General features: G+C 37.6%; 1 protein-coding gene across 5 annotated transcripts in view; it reads left to right on the forward strand.

The window, feature by feature from the left end:
* The window catches only part of LOC145248003 (pre-mRNA-splicing factor syf2-like), a 276024-nt gene that overhangs the window by 250615 nt on the left and 4098 nt on the right, over positions 1–21311 (forward strand). For all 5 annotated transcript variants that reach the window (XM_080109690.1, XM_080109693.1, XM_080109692.1 and 2 more), the window contains one exon: positions 16265–16363. In XM_080109690.1, the coding sequence (XP_079965816.1) occupies positions 16265–16363 (99 nt within the window). The remainder of the gene's footprint in view (positions 1–16264; positions 16364–21311) is intronic.

Genomic DNA, 21311 nt, shown 5'->3' on the forward strand with positions numbered 1-21311 from the left:
TGTTTCTCTTCTCTCTATATTAGCACTTATCAAGGCAAATAGGCAACTCGAGGATCAACTCGACTCACCATATTTCTCTCTCTCTCTCACTCTCTTCTCTCTCTCTCTCTCTAGACCTCTTTCTCTTCTCTTTCTCTCTCTCACCCTCTTTATCTACTCTCTCTCTCTCACCCTCTTTCCCTTCTATCTATATTAGCACTTATCAAGGCCAATAGGCAACTCGAGATTGAGAGTTCAAACGTGCACAGTAGTGAAATTTGGGAAAGAGGATGGAACAACTTTCTCTTCTGCCTCTCTCTCACACTATTTATCTTCTCTCTCTCTCGCTCTCTCTCTCTCTCTCACCCTGTTTCTCTTCTCTCTATATTAGCACTTATCAAGGCCAATAGGCAAATCGAGGATAGACTCGACGATGAGAGTTCAAACGTGCACAGTATTACAATTTGGAAAAGAGGATGGAACAACTTTCTCTTCTGCCTCTCTCTAACACTCTTTATCTTCTCTCTCTCTCTCTCACCCTGAAAGATTCCTCTCCCCTAAGAATAAAACATATGTTCAATATCTGCTTTTGTTTTTACATTGTTGTTACGGTCCCGGGCAACGCCGGGTAGCCCTGCTAGTATAATTATATGCGTGTCGTCCTTTAATGTTTATTATTTAATGTCTTAATTTACCTCTTCATTTCTATATAAAAAAGTAAGCATTTATTTTACTGTACACAGATTCGAAAAAGTTGTCACAAAACAAATATAGAACAAATAAATGTTATCAAAGGCAAGATAAGTTACTTTTCTACCTAACTGGATATGCTTTTACTGTTTTTATTTAATGTAACATGTTTATTCAGCTTGAAAAACATAGTGTTTACCGATGTATTGGAAAATTAAAAATGGCGACCGACTCTCTCTTTGACACAGTAAGTTTAGGAAAATGAGTTATAAATAAAAAAACTAGACTAGAATCCTGTTAAAAACCCGCTGAATATATGTTACGGTGACATATATTGAGGGAGTTTCTAACAGTATTTTGCATAGTTTTTTTTACTTTTAATACCTTTTCCCAAACTTACTGTGTCCAAGAGAGAGTCGGGCGCCATTTTTAATTTTCCAATAAAAACACTAATAACATATCCAGTTAGGTAGAAAAGTAACTTATCTTGCCTTTGATAACATTTATTGGTTCTATATTTGTTTTGTGACAACTTTTTTGAATCTGTGTACAGTAAAAAACAAACCCAAAAGGGGGTTGTTTTTAAATTTTTGGTAATTGGGTGAAGTTGAGATAAGTAGGTCCTGCAGACGAGCTTTGTTCTGACATTTGGAAAATTTAGATTAACAACCGGTGAAGCTACCGAAAAGTAACCCTTTTGAATGAAGATTGATATAAACAATATTTTTAAAATTAATTTCTTAATTTTACTTAAAAACAAAATGTAAACAAAATATTTTAGAAAATAATTTCTTAATTTTAAATAAAAATTGATTATAAAGAATTTTTTAAAAATAATTATTGAAAAATATTGAAGTGTTTACATAGCTGGTTCTTTGGGATAATAGGGACGCCTGAAACCTCTCTTCCAAAACGAAAAAAGCTTTAGTGTTTTTACTATTTTAAAGCGCTTTTTTTTCCTTCAGTTTGAAACACAAGTGCGCATGGCGGAAATTCTTCAGGGTTTAAATGTTTTATAATGCTTTTATGGTGGTTGAAAAACGTTTTTCAGACGCCATATTTCTTTCTATTTACTTGCCTCCTCACAAGGGCAGAGTTAGATACAAGGTTGGTTTTTAATGTAGAGAAGCATTTATTACTAAAAAACGAAATGGTGAAATATAAAAGCAAGCTAAGCTAAAAGTAAAATAAAAAAACAATTATTTTTAAATTTCAAGAATTAAAGAAAGAAAAAAAAATTCAAAGAAATTACTATAAACGTAACAAAGAAATGAAAATAAAGGCAAGATAAGTCCAACTCCCTATACAGTACCCCTGATGCCTATGTACCTGATAGTAGGGCCCTACAACAAAGTGACAATGTGCCTTGTTTGGAGTGAAAATGTCAACGTGAAAAGGAAAACAGATTTTTTTAAACAAATGTTTGTTTGCATAAAGCAGTTCAACGAATTCTTTTTTTTTTTTAAATAAAGAAATATTTTTGTAAATAAAACAATTCGGAAAGGTAATTTACTTTCTATATCCATCATTCAAAAGGTCAATAATGGTAGAAGCATCAGTGTCAAATTTCACGTGATGTAACTGTTCAGATTTTTCAGAACGAGGCTCGTCTGCTGGACCTTCTTATCTCAGCTGCACCAATTTGACTTTGCTTATTTTTTTAATTTTTTTTTTCCATAGGCATAACCACTTATCAAGGCCCAGAGACCACTCGAGGATGAGGGTTAAAAGTGTACAGTAGTCAGTTGGACAATAAAGTAATCGTTAGTAATGAAAATTAGGTAAATTTGTTAACAAGTGGAATGGCTCATCAAGAACTTGTTTACGTTGGACTTGAAGACAACCATATTGTAGTCAGCTGGAAAGCAGGAAAATGAAAGACAATTCCACAGGCGTGCAGTTCTAAGGAAGAAGCTTTGTTCATAGAATCTACGTTTAGGTTTAGGCACAGATAAAGAGTGGGAGGAATTATTGATAGTGTTTTCAGCTAGACGAGTGTTTCTTGTGAAAGCTTGGCGAGGGGGAACCATAGATTGAAGCTCAGTCGACTGCATGTTTTATTTTTAAAAAATATAAAGGTTGACAAGATATTTTTCATTTACTAATGAGATTTTTCATTCATTTACTAATGTTTTTTGGCAGCAGTGTGTCGAATTTAATATTTTTTAACTTCAGTATAAACCCACATATCTTCCTCACAACTATGAGTAGACTAAACTCTTTAGCTTTTGGTTGTACAACTAGTCTGGGAGAAAGAAAATTTTGAAATCACACTTGTATATTGCAATGGCATTTTTTCCAGTTATTTTGGATTTTTTCTTCCCACTGGAATCAAGCAATGCCAGTTCTGGCGATGTGCGGTTACAGATATCCATTGTTTCTTGAGACAACTAAAAATCTTGGATAAAGAAAACCAACTGTTTTTGTTCGTTTCAAAGTACTTAAACTTTTTACCATCAAGTAATATGATCTTCAATATTTATATTAGTCCTCGCGCGAAAGCAGGACACAAATGTTTTAAATAATAATAATAATAGAATAACAATAACAAGTCCTTTCGCTAGACCGTAAGCAGTTATACAGTCCTTTTGAAATTTTCATCTCTATTTTTCTCGTTATGTACTGAATATTTGTTAATAAAACTTATATGAAATATCTTCTTTATTAAATTTTAAAGATTTTCTATTCTGAAAGAAGTTTAAAAAAATTTAATCTAAAGTTATTTTAAAGTTTTTGTTAAAAAAAAAAAATCAGATTTTCTCATTATTCAGACCTGTATTACAAAGACGGAGTTGCAAAAAATGAGTTGTGGTGTGAGGAGAAATTTAAACTGAAACAGAATATTCAGACCTGTAATAATACAAAGAGGGGTTGCAAAAAATGAGTTGTGGTGTGAGGAGAAATACAAACTGACATAGAGAGAAGGAGAGTTTTAAAATATAATCTTAAAAAGATAGATACAAGTTAGAAAAGCATTTCATCCGAGGCATGAAAATTGTTAAACAAAATGTTTTTACTATAGGCTTTAAAAATAAAGGTACAAGATTCAATTTAAAATTTATTTATCTTCAAAGTGCACTTTTATAAATTTTACAAAGTAAGGAACAAAAATTTAATTCAAATTGAATCAAAAAATTACCTTTGATTTATTTTATGTAATGTACATTTTGTTTCAATTTAAAAACATTATCTTTCATCTAGCAATTAATGATATAGATATAAAATTTTCAATGACTTTTTTAAAAAGTGCAACAGAATATACATTACATAAAATAAACTCAAGGTCATTTTTTGATTCAATTTAAATTAAATTTTTAACCTTACTTGGTAAAATTTATAAAAGTGCACTTTGAAGATAAATAAATTTTAACTTGAATCTTGTACCTTTATTTTTAAAGCCTATAGTAAAAACATTTTGTTTAACAATTTTCATGCCTTGGATCAAATGCTTTTCTAACTTGTACACATTATGTATCTATCCTTATAAAAATTTAGTTATAAAAGCCACAATTTGATGTTTATAGATGATCCAAATAATTTATAATTGTCCTCATTTGTCTTGGATATTAGTCCAGTCTAACAAAACTAAACAAGCAGTGAAAATAAAAATGTGGTCATGAAAAATATAGAATTCTGATATCATAAAGAATTTAAGAAAAAACAGAATGTGCCAACAATTTTAATAGCAGAAGATGAAATAAAGAGAAAAAGAATAACACGACAATAGCAGGAATTTATCTGCCATTGCTACTGCTGATTTCTTATCTTATAAGTGTAAGGTTTGCGTTTTAAGCAAACTGGTTTTCTAATCCGACAGCGTGTCGCCGTGAACGAGTGTAAACAAATAATGGCGATTTGCCTGTCCTTTTATAAGGGGGATAACTCTACTTATGCAAAGTCTGAGCGAAAGGGAGGTAACTCCTTTCTGGCCTCTACATGCCCCTCCCCCTCGTGATCACAAAAGCAAGTTGTTGTGGTCATCTTTTATGTGGAGAAATACTTGTGCGATTTCCCCCGCATTTGCGGCGACAAACCCCTTGGAGCTCTCGTCCTCCGACTTGACGGTTCCCTTAACGGAGGAGGACTGTATTTTTGGGTATCTCCTCCCGTGGTATCTTCCACTTCCATTTCTTCCTCATGCTCGCTTGGGGATTCCGTGTCGGCGTGTTGTTCCACCTCCATTGCCTCCTCCGGAGGTTGTGCCTGTGGGGTCTCCACATTTATAGGTAGGTTCGGGATTTCTTGTCTGATGTTACGAGGGCCATCCACTACCGGGTGTATTCTGCGGAGAAACCGACGGTTGCGCAATGTCACTCGATTGCTTCCATCGACCCGGACGGTACTGTCGGTACCCCTGGGTCTCCACGATTCTCCCCGTCTTTGTCCATCGACGTGGGTGGTTCCCGTCCTGGTTCTGGATCTGGACGTAATCTCCTACCTGGAGTTCCCGGAGTGGGTGACAATGTTGGTTGTAATACTGCTCGTTCCTCATGTGTCTTTTGGCCATTGCCACTTCCCTTAGTTTTCCTATTTCTGTCCACTGTTTTCGAACCTGGTATTTGTCCCGCAAGACAGGAAGGTGGTCTTTAATGACCCGACCATACAGCATCATGGCTGGGGACATGTCCAGATCTTGGACAGGCGTGTTCCTATGGGTCAGTAGTGCTCGGGCCGCCCGATCATGGCACAGGCGTCTATAACTGTCCGTATTGTCCGCCAGTATACGTCTCGCGGTTTTGACGGTTAACTCTGCGCGGCCGTTGCTTTGGGCATAATGCGCTGATGAGGTACGTTTTCGTATGCCCCAATTCCTCAAAAAGGAGTCATATTCCTGGGATTCAAATGGTGGTCCACCATCCGACGAAATTTCTTCCGGTATGCCGTAGGTACAGAACCAAGTCCTCAAGGTATCGCACACCGTCTTGGCTCTTCCCGACGTCATTAGGGCCACTTCAATCCATCCCGTATACCTGTCTGCGTATACCATAAAGTGTCTACCCTGCATCTGGACGAAGTCAACCACCACTTGTTGGAATGGAAATTCCGGGTCTGCTGGGGACATCAAGGGTTCCCTGGGCTGAGATGGTGCGATTTCATTGCACGTGCGGCACTGGGCTCTTGTTTGCCTGATGTTAGCATCCAACCCTGGCCAGAATAGTCATTGTCTCGCATTCGCCAGCATTCCGTTCACACCCTGATGAGCGGAATGAAGAGATTCCAATACCTCTGCGCGGAGTTGTCGAGGTATTAGGATTTTGTTCCCCTTGATGATCACTCCTTCCAGGCAATATAACTCCTCATGCATAGGTCAGAAGACTCTAACTACGGTTGGGATATTGTTACGTGACTGGGGAAAGCCATTTTGAATCAGTTCTTTCAAAGTCCTGCATTCTTCGTCTGTGGCTGCCGCAGCCACAATCCTTCCCCATGTGATGGCTCTTAACGTAGTATCATTCTCGTACATCGATGTGAGGGCGGTTTTGACTGCGGTGTCAACGGATTAGTCCTGGTCTCTTGGTGGGGTGCCCGCTGGGTACCGAGATGCACAGTCAGGGGCCAAGTTGAGTTTCCCCGGTCGATGTTTTATCCGGAATTTATACATGAGTGACTTTTCCTTGAAGTTTAACAGGCGTGGGTTTTTTATATTCTCCAGGGCTCGGTCTGAAAATATCTTTATGAGCGGTAAGTGATCCACTGTAATCACCAAGTCTGGGCATCCGAGTATGAACATGCGGCATGATTCCAACCCATAGATCAGAGCCAAGGCTTCACCTTCCACTGGTGCATATCGTGATTCCGCGTCGTTGGTAAAACGGGATCCCGCCAGGATGAGTTTCCAATGGCCATCCCCACAACTCATGTTTAATTCCCCCTCACATCTACAGTGCTTTTGAAACAGAAAATACAATATCCCTGTTTTGCTGTAGTCTGTCGCGAGTCCTGTTGCTCTGTTCATTTCGAACGTTTGGATGCCTTTTTCAATTCTTTTCACTATTATTTTTTTCGATTCTTGGAATATCTGTTCCAATGTCTCATCCCAATAAAATTTCCTGTCCTTTGTTTTCAGCAACTCTCGGAATGGGGCCATAACTTCCGCTTGTGAGAATGCATAGGAGACTTGGTTTACGAGTCCGAACCAGGACCTAACCCCAGTAATATTTGTTGGAGTGGGGAAGCTCAGGATGGCTTCAGTCATTCTTCTTGTGGGTTTGACCCCGTTCGCTGTTACTTGAAACCCTGCAAACTCCACTTCCATGTCAGCAAAGTGAAACTTGTCTGGGTTAAACACAATCCCTCTATCGGCGCAGTGGTTTATATATTCAATTGTGTGCCAGAATGAGGATTCCATTGAGTTGTCCCACAGGAGACTGTCATCTATACACCGAGTTTTTCAAGCCATGTCCATGGTGATATCATCAAATCGACGGGTGTAGCCATCTCCTGATCCATGGAATCCTTGAGGGGCTCGACAGTACCTGTATCGACCCCATTCAGTGATGAATGTGGTGGCGTTTCGTGCAGCTGGAGACAGCGGTAAACTGTGGTAACCGTTCCATGCATCGAGTACAGTCTTCCTGGTATGTGCAGGTATTACCGAGACCTGATTGAATGGGGACGAAGTGTGGTGCGTCTCCCTGATGGTCGCCTCGTTCAACTTTTGTAAGTCCACCGTCCGCCTTGGGGACCCATCCTTTTTTGGTGTGACCACCATTCTCGAGCACCAAGTAGTTGGTGTGCCTACCGGTACGGGTTCGATTATCCCCAGTGCCACGTCACGGTCTATATCTTGTTTCACCTTTTCCTTCCAATGATGGGGGACAGGTATTGGTGTGTGGATTGCCGTCGGTGTCGCATCTGGGAGGAATTTTATTTCTAAGGGTTTACCCTTCATTACTTGGAGTGGTTGGTGTGGACAGGTATTGAATGCGCTGGCCTTGAAATGTTCCTTTAGCCATTGCTCCAATTTTTCTCTATTAATGTCGGTTGGCTCCAATGGGATTGCTGCTGGTTTCTTCGGAGCCAGTGCTCTGCGCGGGCACCCGCAAGGGGCCGTCTCTTCTGTTTCCGCTGAGCTGCTTTGCGATAATGATGTAGGAAAATTGGATGGCAATAATTTCAGCTCCTTAAGTGCCGTTTGTGATAAGTAGAGCCCGGATGTGTTGTCAGACACATACACTGCCTGTCATGTTTCTCTTGATCCCACCTTAATATGTAAAAACAGGACCCCCTTGATGTGTAACTGGCTATTTGTTATACCCCTTATCCGATGGGTAGTTGGAACCAAGTACCCATTTGGGTACCCGAGGAGTCCTTGAATCTCGGGGCCAACAGAGCAAGTTTGGGCTCCTGTGTCCGCGAAGGCTTGGATGGCGTGGGTGCTCACTTTCATCGGCTTCTTTGGCACCCTTCCAAAGGTCACATGGCACTTGTTCATTACAGTTACCTCTGCTGTAACTGAGGGGTGCGGTTCTGGGGCGCCCACCTGGAACTGTTTCCCATTCCACTCAAGGTGAGGAATGTTTGCCGGTTGTCTCTCATTGTGTCTGTGAGTAGGGGCTTTATCCGTGGTGCAAAACATGAACGACTCCCCGCTTTTTATAGCCTCCGTTTTGGATCTATTAATTTTCCGGCACACCTTTTTAATGTGCCCTACTATTCCACAAAAGTGGCACTTGAGTCCCACTGCTGGACAATCTTTCCGGTTCATCGATCCACCTCGGTGTGATGTTTTTCCGCAACCGTTGCAAGGTTTGGTGTCCCGTGGGATCGACAGGGCCTTTGCCTCATGCATTTGTTGTACTTGATTCGACCTTTGTACCCCAGACATCGCGAGAGGTTGTGTGGTATCGGAAAAGTGTGGAGTTGCCTCGTCTGTTGCCTCCAGGCAAACCAACCGTGAAAACTTTAGATCCAAGGTAGGAAGTGTAGCTGCCTCTGCCAGTACCCTTCTCTGGTGTTCGATATTTCTTAACCCTGCCATCATTTGCCCGGCAACTATATCGTCTGAGTAATTAACCTGCTGCCGGCAAGTGGGTTCGTTCGGACACTGAATACGAAATTCACAAAATTTCGCCTGGCCACGTAACCTCGATAAAAAATGGGTCACTGACTCACCCTCATTTTGCTTCATGGAGTGAAACGTTTGTCGGTGGACTTCCTTGTGTAAGCCTCGAACGACCACCAGTCGTATTTGATGAAGAAGGTACTCCTCTGCCGCATTGTTGAGTCGTTCTGGTCCAATGAGCTCAAACAGTAACCTGTTCGTTTCCGGTGTGCATGCTTCTCGCAGTTTGTTTCGAATTGCAGCTGGATTTTCGAGTCTGCACATCTCCTTGTACCGTGACCAGGTGCCTAAAAAGAGTGCCCATTCGCTATCTGTTGAGTCCAGACCTATAGAAGGTTGCTGCATTCTTTTTGTTTGCGACGTGTTCGCTCGTCCGTGTAAGATGTCCTTCCGTAATTCGATGTTTTCTTTTTGTAACTCGACTAGTTGACGTAATAAGAGAACGTTTTCTTGTTCCATAGTGTAACGATATCTTTAGTTCAATGCTGCGATATAAGTATTTCACGTTTTAAAGTGACAATATGTTCGTAGCGCCATGTAAGGTTTGCGTTTTAAGCAAACTGGTTTTCTAATCCGACAGCGTGTCGCCGTGAACGAGTGTAAACAAATAATGGCGATTCGCCTGTCCTTTTATAAGGAGGATAACTCCACTTATGCAAAGTCTGAGCGAAAGGGAGGTAACTTCTTTCTGGCCTCTACAATAAGCTTAAACCAGACCTAGGGACAAACAAATCCAACTTGCCTCCTCCCTTCAGGTTTGCATTCACTAACATCCGTGGGCTTAGAACTAATTTAGCTGATGTTGAAGCATTTCTAACAAATACTCCAGATATCTTAGCACTAAGCGAGACTAACCTACACTCCTCAATCCCCTCTAACTAGTAATACACACGGACGAAAAAACGCTTTGGATAATCACAGATTTCAAGGTAGTTCTACTAAAATAGCCATATTTTTTAAACCAAAATACTTCGTCTTCAAATTACTACTGTTTTGTTCAGAAATGAATATACTTTCAAATGAATTAATAAATATGAATGTACATTATATATTTTAAGAGTTTTAAGCAAATAAAGTGATAAAAATGTGAACGTCATAAAATGGCGTTTTCGGTAAGGTTTTGTAATGACCCCCCCTGTTTTCTAAAGGTCCGTACCGTGATTGTATGAAGAATTTCGTTATGAAATTTGGAAACCAATCAGAAGAGGTGTTAATCTTAATACTGTCAAGTGTCCAAAATATTTTTGACCATTTCTTTTTTTGTCGTGTTAAAAATAAGACTTTAATATGACGAGTATCGAACATTTTGAAAAAAAAATTCTTCGGACACCCAGTAGTAAGTAAATCAATCTTTTTACTATCTTTATCAATTAAAAGTATTATTTTATGTTGATTAGGACCGCGGTAATTGATAATTTAAAAGGACCTACCCGAAAAAAAAATTGTTTCTATTTCTCGAATTTGGTCAAATGAAGTTATTATTACTAGAAGCAGCAGCAGCTCCAGCCTGTAGAATCAGCAATAGCACAGTGTAAACAAACACGCGTTCTTTAATTTTTATTCAAGAACGAATTAAGAAAAACATGAAAATATGAATATAAATGTTCTTATATGTTTTAATTAGAGCTATTTTGTTATCAGAATAACATTAGTTTAGAACTATTCGGTTTTCAGAATGTATAATAACAACAATCCCAACCAATTCGGCATTATGAATCTGTTGCAATTTCTCACATTTCTCGTCAAATTTAAAAACATGGTTAAAAAAACAAAATAAACTTTTGTAGATATATAGCTTGCATGCACTTTTATTCTTTAAATTTGTTTAAATTCGCTGTTCAAAACTATGTTTTACTGCGAACAGCCACAAATGTTTTTTTTTCAAAATCAAAATAAGTATCAAAATCTCGTTTATACATAGATTCGAAAAAGTTGTCAAAAAACAAATATATAACAAATAAATGTTATCAAAGGCAACATAGTTACTTTTCTACCTAACTGGATAATTTTCTAGTGTTTTTATTTAATGTAACATGTGTTTTTATTTAACGTACAGTGTTTACCGATGTATTGGAAAATTAAAAATGCCGCCCGGCCCGACTCTCTTTGACACGGTAAGTTTGAGAAAAGGAGTTAAAAATAAAAAAAACTATACAAAATACTGTTAAAAACTCACCGAATATATGTCAGCCTATGTCACAGTAATATAAATTGAGCGAGTTTCTAGCAGTATTTTGTCTACTTTTTTATTTTTAACTCTTTTCCCCAAACTTACCATTTCAAGAGAGTCGGGCGCCATTTTAAATTTTCCAAAACATCGGTAAACACTGTTTTCAAGCTGAATAAACATGTTACATTAAATAAAAACACTAAAAAATTATCCAGTTAGGTAGAAAAGTAACTTGCTTTTGATAACATTTATTTGTTATATATTTGTTTTTTTTTTGTTTTTTGACAACTTTTTTGAATCTATGTGTATAGTAATACAAACCCTCAAAATCTATATCAATGTTCTTGAAATTTTAAAAGCAGTTAGAAAACACATCAAACTACAATTAGGAAGCTTTTTATTTTGTTATTTTTTTTTTTCTACTTATTAAGCAAAAGATATTTTTACAACCTGCTCCAGCGTAGTATAAACGGCCTATGGAATTAACACCTTCAACCTCGAAATAGAAATCAACAAATTTATGGAATTTTCTTTGAAATTTCGCAACACAGTTTCTTATTAAATTAAAACTAAATATAACATTTGCTGACTTATTTACCTGTCGAATACACACACACACACACACACATATATATATATATATATAACTTTCTGTAAAATATTTATTTGAAATGGAAACGGCATTTTGCAGTTAAGACAACAAAACAAAAATGAAGTAACGGTTCGTATTCCTAAAACACTCTTTAACCCTAACAATAACACTAAGTTCGAGTGGCAAGCCCCAACCCCCAACAAAATACCTCTGTAAGCCACATACAAGCATCTAAAACAAACAAAAAATAGATCCTTCCTTAAAGAAAAATACACATAAAAATAAATTGGTTAACTGTCCTAAAATGCTAGAATGGCCAGGAAATGGTGAATTATTTTACATTAAATTTTTGTGAAACTAACCGCTCTCCCCTCTAATATTGTTTTTGTTAGCTTTGTCTCTGTCAAGTTTTCAGTATGTTCACACATAATTTTCCTTAGCCCTACAATTAATTCAAAGTCCGAATGGCAACCCTCCCCATATTCTCATTGTATAGAAACCCTCTTAAAACTACACATAATCATCTTTAAAAAAAAAAAAAAAAAAAGCATGCATATTTTCCCATAGAAAAAAAAAACAGTTAACTGCCCTAAAATGTTAGAATGACCTATATTAGGAAATTATTTTACATTCAATTCTAAAATAATTTGTTTATCTTTCATTAAAGTTTTTCATGGCATTTTATACATAATTTCCTAAAAAGGTAGAATCACATTTTGGAGGGGTGGTCAGAAGGAGTTGAGTGGGGTTAAACAGAAGGTGTTAATCTACAATAATACCAAAGAAATATTGCAATATATTCATTTTTAAATGATCCTATGTTTAGATTTAAGTTTTTTGTACATAAAGCACATTACAATTCAACTTTGAGTTCTCCAACTTCTTTTCTGTTTATGGATACATGGCATTTTTAAGGAATTGCTGCATATTTATGCACATTTACTGCAGATTATTTGGAAACCATAAACTTTGAGAGATTTTCAGTTGCATATTCTGATTCCTTGTACAAAAATACACTTATATGGTAAATTTCATTTCTTAGTCTTGTGTTTTAACAAAGATATGACATTTTTACTGAAAAAGTAGTGTAAAAAATGTGACGAAACGCATATGGTCTTAAAGAGGGAAAAATATCCAAACGTGTGAGGCACAAAAATAGCCATAACTTCCTTAATTTTAATCAGATTTAAAAAATTTAAAAAGATTCTTTCTTAGCTCATCAAGCTCTTTCTATGCATACCAATATTGAAATATTTCAAGCTATTTCAATTTTTTCATGTGTATTGCTACTCTAACTACTTTAACATGCCTGGTTATCTCCCACTCTCACACTCCACAACATTAGCTACTTTGATTTTCTCTACCACTCTCCCTCGACCCAGGACTGCACCATAATAAACAAAGTCTCTGACAGCATAGACACAGCACTCTCCCTCGAAACTAATGCACAAGTACATGTATTTGATGACTTTAATGTTCACCACAAAAACTAGCTTGGATTCTCTACTCACACAGATGCAGTGGGCAGCACAACAAATAGCTTCGCTATATCTCACTCCCTATCACAAATGGTTATGTTTCCAACCCGTTTCCCTGACCAGCAAGAACAACACGCATCACTTCTAGATCTGTTTCTGACCACAGTTCCCGAGGATTGTATAACAAATGCTGACAGCCCACTCGGGAACGCTGATCATGCAGTGATAATGGTCGAAATCGCCCTAAACTCTAGACCCAAAACTGAAGAGCCAGTGCTCAAAACAACGAGATATTATAAAAAGACTGACTGGGAAGCCATCAGAGATCTTATCAGAGGTGCTCCATGGGGAAATATTTTTTCTCTCCCTGCTGAACAGTGCGCAAATGAGACCACTGAATGGTTCAAAACTGCAATTGAAGCACATGTTCCCATGCAGAAATTTTATAGCAAGCACCACTCCCCCCAATGGTTTACTTCTACTTGTGCAACTGCCATTGCTCAAAGGCAGCATGCGTACCACAGATTTAACCGACATAAGTCCAGTTCAAACAAACATAAGTATATAGAAGGTAGAAGTAACGTTAAGAAAGAAATAGTGACAGCTAAGAGAGAATTTACTGAAAAAAACGCATCGAAGCACAAAAATTAGGAACCTGTGATTTCTGTAAAATCTACAACAGTGTAGTAAATAATGAGCAATCAACAATTCCTCCACTAACCAACAATCACGAGGTTGTTTGCTCAGCAACCGAAAAGGCTAATATGCTTGCCAGCCAGTTTGCCTCAAACTCCACACTGGACCCTTCCAACCACTCCCTACCTGACTTTCCTTTGTGGACAGACGCCACGCTAGACGATCTAAAAATCAACCCTGCTCAGGTACATGCTATCATAAAAAACTTTGACACTTCAAAATCATGTGGACCTGATCTCATCCTAGCTGTGCTATTAAAAAAGTGCTCAGCCGAAGTAGCTCCAGTTCTCTCCAAAGTCTACAACAAATGCTTTAATGAATCATGCTTTCTGGGCTGTTGGAAAACTGCTTCTGTGGTACCAGTGTTCAAGAATTCTGGCAAAAGAACTGACCCATCAAATTATCGCCCCATTAGCCTCCTCCCACTTTTCGCCAAAATATTTGAGACCATAATTAACCATGCTCTAGTCCGTCACCTTACAGATGCTAAACTTCTGGCTGACAAACAATATGGATTTAGACAAGCCCGTTCCACAGCAGACATCCTCACTGATATCTCTGAACGTATATACCATTCACTGAACAAAGCGTGGGAGGGCAGAGCGGTAGCTCTAGATATATCTAAGGCTTTTGACAGGGTATGGCTTCAGGAAAATTAAATCATACGGTATCACTGGTAGAATACTTAATATAATCAAATCCTTCTTAGATAAGAGAAAAATCCAGGTTGTCCTCGACGGTCGTTCATTTAAACAGTGTGATATAAATGCGGGAGTGCCTCAGGGGTCTATCCTTGGACCTCTATTGTTCCTAATATTTATTAATGACCTCCCCGACAAAACTGCCTTTGAGATGGGTATATATGCTGATGACACCACACTCTATAACAGGCATGACAGGAAAACAAATGAACACATAACTAAAGAAATGGCAAAAACACTAGAGGATGACCTCCAGTCTGTAGTGGAATGGGAACAAAAAATGGATGGTCACATTCAATGCTGCCAAGACTAAACTGGTTTCCTTCGATAATTACAAGAAACCTCTGCCACCAATAGCAATGACAAGTGACTCCCTGTCTGAGAGTACATCTTTCAAACTACTTGGCCTAACGTTCATAGGAAACATGAGTTGGAACAATTATATTGAAAACATTGCCAGGGCCGCTGCGAAGAAGGTAGGCTCTCTCTACCGTGCTAGAAAACTTACACCTGAAAGTATCCTGTACCTCTATAAGGCCGCAATTCGCCTATGTATGGAGTATTGCTGTCACATTTGGGCTGGTGCATCTGCTGCTAGTCTCTCGCTCCTAGACACGGTTCAAAAGAGAGTCGCCAATCTGATAGGCCCTGAATTGGCATCTAAGCTTCAGCCTCTGTCCCATCGACGAAACGTTGCATCCCTCTGCCTGTTCTACAAGTATTTTAATGGTGAATGCTCTGATAAACCCGACAGGCAGCTAAATCCCACCCCAACACAGTAGAGATCCCTAGATGTAAAAGATCTTTCTACTCCAGTAGTTTCTTCCCCAGAACCGCTAGACTCTGGAATTCCATTCCAGGTTCCTGCTTCCCTAACTGTACTGACATGCAGAAGTTCAAGTGCAACGTGAACCAACATCTTGCTGCCCAAAACCCAACATAGTGCCTTGTTTGGGGTGAAAATGTAAAAAAAAAAAAAAAAAAAAAAAAAAAAAAATTGAGCTTGAGAAACCCAGAAAATTATGTTGACTTTCTTGAACAAATAAGTTTCCTTTGTTTTGAAATTGAAAAAAAAAAAAAAATTATGTACATGCTGTCAATCATTTTTCTTCAATCTTTTGTGAAAAGTCCACATACTACTTGCATCTACAAGAACTGATGTAACAATGCTTTCAAGGAAGTCATGTTTCATTTTGGTAGGAAGATTTGGCGTTCAGGTTGTTTTCATCTTGTCCAGCTCTAATGTCTAATTCACAGATTTAGTTCACTCCTTGTATAATTTTATTTTCCTGCCAATTTTTAAGACAAAGCTATCTTTCCACGTTGGTTCAGGAGAATGAACTTTATTTGCGTTAATAAAAAGCTCAATGCAAGTTGCTATTTCTTTTGCGACAGTATTGCTTTTGCTAGACAAGCAAAAGCCATACTGTCACAAAAGTTGTGTTAGCAAAAACTGCACAGTCATCAGCATAGTTTTTTTTTTTATTCTTTTATCTTATTGTTTTTAAAAGGAAGTCACTGTTTTATCAAGGCCCAAAAGCCACTCAAGGATAAATTTCAATGAGTAAAGGTGGTCAGGGAGACAAGTGCATAATAATCGTTTGTGGTGGAAATTGCGTAGAATTTGATTATTTAAGAGATGGCTCAACAAGAACTCGTTTGCATTGAACTTTGTGTATTAGGTGAAATTTTCATTGCAACAGGAAAATGTCATTGAATTTATTTTATGGTAAAGAATGAATGAAATACAAATATATACATTTTTCTGCCTTTTTAATATATCATCTGTTTTTAAACCTTTCTTTTTCTGACCTCTGTCAAGGTGCACATTGTTAAATCAATCTAACTTTTCTGTATTTTCTTTTTCATGCTCCTCTTATTTGAAATGTTCAGAGGTGAAGATTTCTACCCATCTGCCAACACACTTGGTATCCATCAACACAAAGACACGGAAAAGGGAATAGATCGCATGGTAAATGATTTAGAAAGACAGTAAGTATACTTATTGCATTTATTTGGGAATACAAATTTTATTTTATTATTATTGCCTCAGAGATTGGTTCATCAGTAATTTTACAATTTTGTTGATGTAGTGTTTGATGCATATAGTGATTGTGGATTATTCCTCGGTTACCATTAAACTGCTTTCAATAGATCTTTAAAGATTACCCCTGACCAACTAATTTCAGCTGTCATTATCTCTAAATTTAGAATTCTTAAAGAATACACTGTTGTTTCTTTCCAAAAATTTTTTTCCTCTCTTGCAATCTTTTTCACCCCAGGTCTTAGTATATTTCCCCTTTTCACTTCATGAGAAGAGTTGCATTACTTTCAGGAAGATATTTAGACATTTTTCCTCTATTTTTACCACATTTTTTTGGCACTAAGTAAACCTCGATCACCTTCTTTTCTTGGTTGATACATCTACATTTTTTTAGCAAAAGCCGCATAAATTGTAAGCATTTTATGTTTTTGCACCCAAACATTTTAATTCATCTACATTTCAGTCAAGTATAACAGCAGTATATCGAATGATAGCTACTACTCTAGCATTGATGGCATATTCTGACTGTGCAAGTGTGATTTAAGAATAACCCTTTATCTTCTGTTGTACACGGCTGCGCCTGGGTTTTCATTTCAATGTTTTTAATTTTATCGGCTTCCAGTATCCTCAAACATTTGTAGCCTATCTCTGTCAATATTCTGTATTAGATCTGTTGATGGAAGTTCAAGGTTATCTCAATGAATAAGCTTGCCTCTTTTCATCACAAGAATAGCACATTTAATGATGCCAAATTCCATACTTATGTCATTACTAAACAATCTGATCGCATTCATTAGGGTATCAAACTGGTTCTAATTCATTAAAAAACTTTATCAATGGAGATTAAATGATTGACTGTAAGAACTTTTCCAAGTTTATATTCTGCTTTCACATTACTTAAAAGAAGTGACAACCAGATCACGCTGATGACAAAATACAAGAGGGAAAGATTATCACCCTAGAAAATTTCTCTCTCTGAATTTTCACTTTGCTCAATACAACATTTTTTGAAGTTAAATTGGTTTTTCAATTCTTCATGCTATTATTTATAGATGTTCAGATGTTGTCAGCTATTCTGAAAATTTCCAAACGTTTTATGTTGTTAGTCTACCGGAAAGCATTGCAAAGTATTAAAATGGTCGATTATTATTATAAAATTATAATAGTTTATTATTATGATTGGTAAAAGTATAATTGTTAGATAGAAAAATGTTATTGATACGAAAGGTTATATTAAGTTGAAATATTTACATTTGATAGTTCTTAGGAGTGTTAACTTGATAGCTGGAATTTAAGCTAATGATAGATTTTGAGATGTACAGTTTCAATTATGAGGGAGAGCAATTTCATATGCAATGCATTAGTGAATGGACAGGGTTTTGGACAGGACACCCGTCGAAGCCAGAAGGGAGTGACTTAGCAAAATTTCTTATATTTAGCGTGCCAACTCTGAAAAGGAACCCACCAAGAAATAAATGATTATTATAAAATATAATTCATGCCTGAGCGTTTTCACTTTTGGAGAAAAGCACCTTTAATTTCAGGACACATGGAAAGAAGATTGGAGGTATGTGTTTTTGCTGGTGGTTCAACTGACAATGATGTGTGTCTCTTGTTTACACCCTGTTGATAAACACACATCAACACACAATAGAGAATACTAGACGAATCACATATTGGAATGTTTAACACTCATAAGTTAATAGACTTGTTAAATATACACTGAAATATTGTTATACACACCCACTGACTACATTGCAATTTTAGCACCCATGAAAAGAGCACCATGTCAAATGGCTTCTTTTAATCTAACCATAACAAGATTAGTAGATTTTTGTTTGCAGTTTCTTAGGATTAAAATGATCCTAAGAAACTGCATGAAGCTGATTCTTAGTTTCTCGTGATCTTTTTCAGCACTGTTTCTGCTTCTCAGGCAGCAAATTATTTTGATCCAAATGACTAGATACGTTTTTTTTTTTACAAAGAGGTCACCACTTATCAATGCCCGGAAGCCACTCGGGGATAAGGGTTATTGCATGTACTCTATTTGATTGGCAAAATCTTTGGGATAGTATCGTAGTAATCATTAGTATTGGCGATTTGTTAAAGTATCTTACTTAAGGGGGCGGTTCATCAGAATTTGTTTATGTTGGACTTGAAGGCATTCAAGTTGTAGTCAGGTGGGAAACAGGCAAACGGAAGAGAGTTCCATGGGCGTGCACTTCTAAGAAAGAAGCTTTGTTCATGGAATTTACGTTTTAATGTAGGCACAGATATAGAGAGTGGGGAAAGTTATTGACAGTGGTTTCAGCTAGATGGGTGTTTATTGTGAAAGATTGGCAATGGGAGACCAGAGATTGGAGCTTAGATGAGCACTTGCAATGGAAATAACAATAAAACAAAGACAGGCTCGCAACGTCTCTTCTGTGGGAGTGAGGTTGCAGGGAAGAGAAAAGAGCATCCCCCACTAAGCCACAAAGTCTATTTTATACTCTGTCAAGACAGGATAGGCTGTTTTTAGCAGCTCCTGTCCAGATGTGGCAGCAGTACTCCATCCTTGGACGTACTTTCAGATAATATGCTATTGAAAAGTTTCCACATAACTGAGAGGCATTGGCATAAAGTCACTTCATCCCCTTTTGTCTCCTCTTTCATGATCAAGATGGTAGTGGCCTTTGTCAGCCATTTAGGGGAGCTGTGTGTCGTCAAACAGTCATTTAGCATTGTTGCAAGTGGGTAAAGAGCTAGGTTTTGGACCTGTATCACTGAACTCGATCAGGTCCATGCACTTTCCAATTTGAAAGTTGATTTGTTGCTCTATTCTAGAGGACACTTCCCTTTGATCCATTCTGCATCATCAATGTTTTACTTTTCCCAAATACCTTAGATATTGATCAGCATCAGGTATAGCGTCTTCTCTCTTTAAATTCCTTCTAATTGATTAAAAATAAGTTTCTGATTATTCTTGAAGAGTCTGATACTATTCAGTTGTGTCACTATAATGTTTAACTTTAGCAGTATTAGATGTGATATGCTGTTTCAGTTCTACAGTTACACATTTGAAAGCTTTTTGGTGTATATCAAATTTACAAATTAGCCTTTCACAAACATTCTGACTTTTGAGTTTGCCATTTTCTATTTTCTATTCTGAGTAACTTTGACACAATATTGGTGGCAGCTTTTCTAACTTTTTTTTTTTTTTTACAAAGGCATAACCACTTATCAAGGCCCAGAGACCACTCGAGGATGAGGATTAAGAGTGTACAGTAATCAATTGGACAGTATAGTCATCGTTAGTAATGGAAATTAGGTAAATTTGTTAACTTAAGTGGAACGGCTCATCAAGAACTTGTTTACGTTGGACTTGAAGACAACCATATTGTAGTCAGCTGGAAAGCAGGAAAATGGAAGACAATTCCACAGACGTGCAGTTCTAAGAAAGAAGCTTTTTTCATGGAATCTATGTTTAGGTTTAGGCACAGATAAAGAGTGGGAGGGATTATTGATAGTGTTTTCAGCTAGACTAGTGTTTCTTGTGAAAGTTTGGTGAGGGGGGGACCATAGATTGAAGCTCAGTCGAGCACATTCCATGAAAATAACGATAAAGCAGAGACAAACTCGCAACATCTCTTCTGTGAGATATAGGTTGCAGGGAAGAGAAAAGGACATCTCTTATGAGGCTGCAAAGTCTATTTTGAACTCTATCAAGGCAGGACAAGTCCTTTCTAGCAGCTCCTGCCCAGATGTGGCAACAGTACTCCATCCTTGGACGTACCTGGCTCTTATATAGATAGAGAATTGCATCAGCAGTAAGATATCTACTGGATCGATAGAAGGATCCCACCATTTTTCCAGCGGCCTTGGCAACAGATTTGATGTACGTGTTCCATTTAAGATCAGGAGTAAAGGTCAAGCCCAGAAGCTTGTCAAAACATGAGGCCTCCCCAAGATGAGAGCCATTCATTTCAATTGATGCCAGATGTGGATCAGAACGTTGATGATGATATAAGCTTGGTTTTAGATGCATTAAAAGTAACCAACCACTCCTTTCCCCATTGTACCACGTACTCAAGATCAGAGGAGAGAAAATCGGAGAGAACTTGATCGTTTACAGTCTTAGATGTACTACCATAGATAGTAGTGTCATTAGCATAAATGTCTACGAATGATGTAAGGATGTGATTTGGAAGATCATTAATGTAGATCAGGAAAAGAGTTGGGCCCAGGATGGACCCCTGAGGGACTCCAGCATTAATACCATGAGCTTCTGATTTTTGCCCATCAACTAGTACTCTTATGAACCTATCAGAGAGAAATGATTTAATAATTGAGAAGACAATTCCAGCTATACCATAGCTTGCGATCTTGTGAAGTAAACCTTTATGCCATACCTATCAAAGGCCTTTGATATGTCAAGAGCAATTTCCCAAGAAAGGTAGCCTCTGTCGAGAGATTCACTAATCCTATGAGATATAACTGTAAACACATTTGCTGTAGATCTAGCAGAACGGAAACTATATTGTGTGTCACAAAGAAGGTTATTTTTGCTGAGATGATTGATTACTTCTCTATTTAACACAGATTCCAGCAACTTACTCATGACGCACAGGAGACTTATTGGCCTGTACTGAGGTGGGGGGGGGATGAGCGATCACCTGAATTCTTAAATACAGGGCATACTGATGAGATTTTCCAGGGTGATGGGATGCAATTCTCCTTATGACAACGTTTAAACAGTTTTGTAAGTATGGGCGCTAGTTCTGGTTGAAGTTTTTTGAGTACTATGATTGGAATATCGTCAGGGTCGATTGCTTTACTGGAATCAAGGTTTTTGATTAGCTGGCAACATCACATACAGATATTTGTATATCACATAGCGTGTTTTCTGATACAGGA

Source organism: Euprymna scolopes, chromosome 26, assembly GCF_053919585.1.
Source record: "Euprymna scolopes isolate OS-2025 chromosome 26, ASM5391958v1, whole genome shotgun sequence".
Classification (NCBI taxonomy): domain Eukaryota; kingdom Metazoa; phylum Mollusca; class Cephalopoda; order Sepiida; family Sepiolidae; genus Euprymna; species Euprymna scolopes.